Source organism: Haplochromis burtoni, unplaced genomic scaffold (assembly GCF_018398535.1).
Source record: "Haplochromis burtoni strain Fernald_Lab_line unplaced genomic scaffold, NCSU_Asbu1 Contig_450, whole genome shotgun sequence".
NCBI classification, from domain to species: Eukaryota; Metazoa; Chordata; class Actinopteri; order Cichliformes; family Cichlidae; genus Haplochromis; species Haplochromis burtoni.
This window is the reverse complement of record NW_024582811.1, coordinates 234,909-240,966: the sequence shown is the minus strand read 5'-3', so window position 1 is coordinate 240,966 and position 6,058 is coordinate 234,909. Positions and strand designations below refer to the sequence as shown.

The 6,058-nt window shown below is 40.8% G+C and overlaps 1 protein-coding gene across 1 annotated transcript in view; it reads right to left on the bottom strand.

Moving 5' to 3' along the window:
• adamts17 (ADAM metallopeptidase with thrombospondin type 1 motif, 17) overlaps positions 1 to 6,058 on the bottom strand; it is a gene marked incomplete in the record, with an annotated part of 108,412 nt that overhangs the window by 48,273 nt on the left and 54,081 nt on the right. The window contains 2 exon segments of the mRNA XM_005945713.3: positions 130 to 280; positions 620 to 760. Coding sequence (XP_005945775.2) covers positions 130 to 280; positions 620 to 760 — 292 coding nt within the window.

Below are 6,058 nucleotides of genomic sequence, written 5' to 3'. Positions count from 1 at the left end.
AAAAAAAAAAGCAACCATTAAACTATTTTGCTATTTATGGGAAGATTTCTGAAATTTTTAAATCCCACCTCCTGTAGTAAAAGCTGCCTAATATATCAAATATTATACACAGGTGCAATGGGATTGTACCTCCATTTCACTGCAGAAGGTTGCATTGGTTCCAAAAAGGATCTGGCACTGTTCAACCACACTGTAGTGCATGCCGGGCAGCTTGGGGGGCAGCTGGACCTGGTAACGCCTCCTGAGGTCTGTGTGAAGTAGGCAGGTGCTGGTTTTTGATCTGTTTGAAATACCAAAAAGAGACATTGATCAGGTTTGCTAACAATAATCAATTTTACTTCAAAAAAATTCTCTTTTCATTTTCTTTTTATTGTCCCATTCACAAGAGACTTGGCATTTACAGCAGGGATATTTAAACAGTATTAGTTTTTTCTTTTGAAAAGAGATATAGGTGGTAATTGATGATATCAACATCCACAATGCATGTTTTTTATATTTTCATTGTAACTTGACTTTTTAGACAAGACACTATTCCTTGGCAAAGACTTTAGCTAGCTATGTAAACAATGTAAAACAACAGTAACTCGAGAAGAGAGACTTTCCAACTTGTGTTTTGTACCTGAGGAAATTCTCCAGGTCATTGCGACTGCAGGATGACCAGGAAAGATCACTGGGATTTCTTCCTTTCACCCACTCACCAGACATTATATGGGAATAGCCAATGCAGGTGGCGTGGTCATCATCATGGCTCATTCCCATGCTGAAAAGACAGGATAGTATACATAGAGTAGATTGAAGATGATCCCGGACTTCCCAAACTCCCAATTTTTGTACTTGATCACATCGATCGAATCTGAAGCATTTTCTGCACCACAGTCAGCATGTTAAGAATTGCATTCAATCCTCAGGTCTCCAAACATGAACGCTACCATCATTAGTCAGGCAAAGATCCTACACTCCCATAGGTAGACCTTAAAATAGTCCATGGCAGAAGATTAGAAGAAACCCCACTCCATTCATAGTACATTGTGACCTAATGGGCTTTGTCTAGGCCAGACAGTAAGCCAATGATACACTTGCACTAATAAATAGAATAAATTATTGCTCCATCAAAGTCCAGATCAAAATGTCTGGACACAAATATGCTGAAACACTTTAAAAATGACTAAAAGCCACCAACTTACAACATATATAATACAAAATTCTCCACAGAACACACTATACAGGACAAAGGTTGTTCCAAATGGGTGTTACACAATAAAACATATGCACAGATTGCAAAGACAACTCTCCTGAGAGCTACAGTGGGGCAAAAAAGTATTTAGTCAGCCACACAAAGGTGTCAAAGCACTATGCTGTTAGTATAAACTTTGAACAGACAGTACTGTATGAGTGTTTTAATGCACCATGCTTATTACTGATCACATCCAATAGAAAGACCCAAATAAAATAGATCACAATAGTTATTTCATGTCAAAAACACAAACCAAAACAAAGCCAAAAACTTCACCTAAACTATACTGACCTTTGAAACCTATACTGCGATATTCTCAGGAGTTCTTTAAGTGATGATTATAATGTAAAAAAAGATGTAGTAAAAAAATAAACAGGACTGAAAATACTTAAATGACTATTTTAATGACTATACAGTGGGGCAAAAAAGTATTTAGTCAGCCACCGATTGTGCAAGTTCCCCCACTAAAATGATGACAGAGGTCAGTAATTTGCACCAGAGGTACACTTCAACTGTGAGAGACAGAATGTGAAAAAAAATCCATGAATCCACATGGTAGGATTTGTAAAGAATTTATTCGTAAATCAGGGTGGAAAATAAGTATTTGGTCAATAACAAAAATACAACTCAATACTTTGTAACATAACCTTTGTTGGCAATAACAGAGGTCAAACGTTTACTATAGGTCTTTACCAGGTTTGCACACACAGTAGCTGGTATTTTGGCCCATTCCTCCATGCAGATCTTCTCGAGAGCAGTGATGTTTTGGGGCTGTCGCCGAGCAACACGGACTTTCAACTCCCGCCACAGATTTTCTATGGGGTTGAGGTCTGGAGACTGGCTAGGCCACTCCAGGACTTTCAAATGCTTCTTACGGAGCCACTCCTTTGTTGCCCGGGCGGTGTGTTTTGGATCATTGTCATGTTGGAAGACCCAGCCTCGTTTCATCTTCAAAGTTCTCACTGATGGAAGGAGGTCTTTGGCTCAAAATCTCACGATACATGGCCCCATTCATTCTGTCCTTAACACGGATCAGTCGTCCTGTCCCCTTGGCAGAAAAACAGCCCCATAGCATGATGTTTCCACCCCCATGCTTCACAGTAGGTATGGTGTTCTTGGGATGCAACTCAGTATTCTTCTTCCTCCAAACACGACGAGTTGAGTTTATACCAAAAAGTTCTACTTTGGTTTCATCTGACCACATGACATTCTCCCAATCCTCTGCTGTATCATCCATGTGCTCTCTGGCAAACTTCAGACGGGCCTGGACATGCACTGGCTTCAGCAGCGGAACACGTCTGGCACTGCGGGATTTGATTCCCTGCCGTTGTAGTGTGTTACTGATGGTGACCTTTGTTACTTTGGTCCCAGCTCTCTGCAGGTCATTCACCAGGTCCCCCGTGTGGTTCTGGGATCTTTGCTCACCGTTCTCATGATCATTTTGACCCCACGGGATGAGATCTTGCGTGGAGCCCCAGATCGAGGGAGATTATCAGTGGTCTTGTATGTCTTCCATTTTCTGATGATTGCTCCCACAGTTGATTTTTTCACACCAAGCTGCTTGCCTATTGTAGATTCACTCTTCCCAGTCTGGTGCAGGTCTACAATACTTTTCCTGGTGTCCTTCGAAAGCTCTTTGGTCTTGGCCATGGCGGAGTTTGGAGTCTGACTGTTTGAGGCTGTGGACAGGTGTCTTTTATACAGATGATGAGTTCAAACAGGTGCCATTCATACAGGTAACGAGTGGGGGACAGAAAAGCTTCTTACAGAAGACGTTACAGGTCTGTGAGAGCCAGAGATTTTCCTTGTTTGAGGTGACCAAATACTTATTTTCCACCCTGATTTACGAATAAATTCTTTACAAATCCTACCATGTGAATTCATGGATTTTTTTTTCACATTCTGTCTCTCACAGTTGAAGTGTACCTCTGGTGCAAATTACTGACCTCTGTCATCATTTTAAGTGGGGGAACTTGCACAATCGGTGGCTGACTAAATACTTTTTTGCCCCACTGTAGCTCTCAGGAGAGTTGTCTTTGCAATCTGTGCATATGTTTTATTGTGTAACACCCATTTGGAACAACCTTTGTCCTGTATAGTGTGTTCTGTGGAGAATTTTGTATTATATATGTTGTAAGTTGGTGGCTTTTAGTCATTTTTAAAGTGTTTCAGCATATTTGTGTCCAGACATTTTGATCTGGACTTTGATGGAGCAATAATTTATTCTATTTATTAGTGCAAGTGTATCATTGGCTTACTGTCTGGCCTAGACAAAGCCCATTAGGTCACAATGTACTATGAATGGAGTGGGGTTTCTTCTAATCTTCTGCCATGGACTATTTTAAGGTCTACCTATGGGAGTGTAGGATCTTTGCCTGACTAATGATGGTAGCGTTCATGTTTGGAGACCTGAGGATTGAATGCAATTCTTAACATGCTGACTGTGGTGCAGAAAATGCTTCAGATTCGATCGATGTGATCAAGTACAAAAATTGGGAGTTTGGGAAGTCCGGGATCATCTTCAATCTACTCTATGTATACTATCCTGTCTTTTCAGCATGGGAATGAGCCATGATGATGACCACGCCACCTGCATTGGCTATTCCCATATAATGTCTGGTGAGTGGGTGAAAGGAAGAAATCCCAGTGATCTTTCCTGGTCATCCTGCAGTCGCAATGACCTGGAGAATTTCCTCAGGTACAAAACACAAGTTGGAAAGTCTCTCTTCTCGAGTTACTGTTGTTTTACATTGTTTACATAGCTAGCTAAAGTCTTTGCCAAGGAATAGTGTCTTGTCTAAAAAGTCAAGTTACAATGAAAATATAAAAAACATGCATTGTGGATGTTGATATCATCAATTACCACCTATATCTCTTTTCAAAAGAAAAAACTAATACTGTTTAAATATCCCTGCTGTAAATGCCAAGTCTCTTGTGAATGGGACAATAAAAAGAAAATGAAAAGAGAATTTTTTTGAAGTAAAATTGATTATTGTTAGCAAACCTGATCAATGTCTCTTTTTGGTATTTCAAACAGATCAAAAACCAGCACCTGCCTACTTCACACAGACCTCAGGAGGCGTTACCAGGTCCAGCTGCCCCCCAAGCTGCCCGGCATGCACTACAGTGTGGTTGAACAGTGCCAGATCCTTTTTGGAACCAATGCAACCTTCTGCAGTGAAATGGAGGTACAATCCCATTGCACCTGTGTATAATATTTGATATATTAGGCAGCTTTTACTACAGGAGGTGGGATTTAAAAATTTCAAAATCTTCCCATAAATAGCAAAATAGTTTAATGGTTGCTTTTTTTTTTTAAAACTCTTCAGAAAGTACTATTCTGACTATTCTCATAATAAAAATAAGACACCTTGTCCCATGCTTCGCGCTTTGTGCTTTTGGATGAAGCAATAACAAGACACCATCCTTTTAAATTACCGTATTTCCCGGACTACAGAGCGCACCTGAATATTAGCCGCACAAGCTAAAATCAGGGGAAAATCCTGTTTTGTACATACATTAGCTGCACCTGACTAAAAGCCGCAGGTGTTTCAATGTTGACTTATCATATGTAAGAGAATATGCACAAAGGGAATTGTCAGGAAAGAGATGGCTGTTTGGAGACACACCCCTTTTATTAATATTTTGAAAAACAAGTTATGGGTACATATTTGCACATGTAGTACATAATAACCTACAGCACACCAGAAAAATGGATCCGGACCACCTTTTAGGCTCAGATGCAGTGACACAGCTTTAACAAGAAAAAAAGTCAGTCATTCACCCTCTTTCTCTTCTTCCTGCGCACTGAAACCACCAAAGTCCTCTTCTCCAGTGTCGGAAACGAACAGGCTCTCCGCTTCTCTCCTTCGTTGTCACTTTCAAAACCAAAGAAATCCTCGTTGTCAGAGTCAGAGTCGAACACCCTCTGAAGGGCCGTGGCGGTGTCCTCCTCTTCATCATGCAGCAGTCCAGCCCTTCAAAATCCGTTGGTGATTGTGGATGTTTTCACACTTTTCCATGCTGTCAGAGTTGGGCATAACTTGCTTTTCGCAAGTTTATCGCCGCTCATCATCCACGCCTCCCGCTGAACGCGTAGCGCTACTTTGAAGTTTGTTTTTCGCGCTACTTTGTACGGCACTACGTTGCCTGGCGGACGGACATGTGACTAACATACCACTCTTGAACCCCGATCCTTCCGCCAGGCAACGTAGTGCCGTACAACAGCGGAACAAACAAAACAAATCGTCTTACGATATGACAAAAATCATGGACAATCCATAGAAAAGCCGCACCTGACTAAAAGCCGCAGGGTTCAAAGCTTGTGCAAAACGTAGCGGCTTATAGCCCGACATTTACGGTAAGTTAACCAGGGGAGTTTTCTTTGTGCTTGGATGCAGCATTCTCTTACAGTGAAATTTTTGATTTTGTGTATGAGTTATAGCAGGAGAACTAACTGTCATAATCAGTGGTGATCCTCAGTTTGACATAGAAGTTAATGGAAAATTTCAGATCCATGACAGAACAGCATATGAGCATTCATAAAATGAGAAAAACAGAAGGTTTGGGGAGTGATCTAAGAGAAACTGCACAGTAGGTGGTCCAGAGGTGTACAGAAAGACAAAACCAAAGAGGATAGCGAAACATAGTTATGTTTCTCCTCTGTATGAATTAAGTTCTGCAACATTTTGAGCACACCTCATATATTTAACTTGTCTTCTTTAGACTTGAAACCAACCACATTATCAATTTAAGATGACATAGCAACAAGATGCTAAGTCAACCCAAGTCAACCCTGAGTCTCTGTGTTATTCTCTCTCTGTT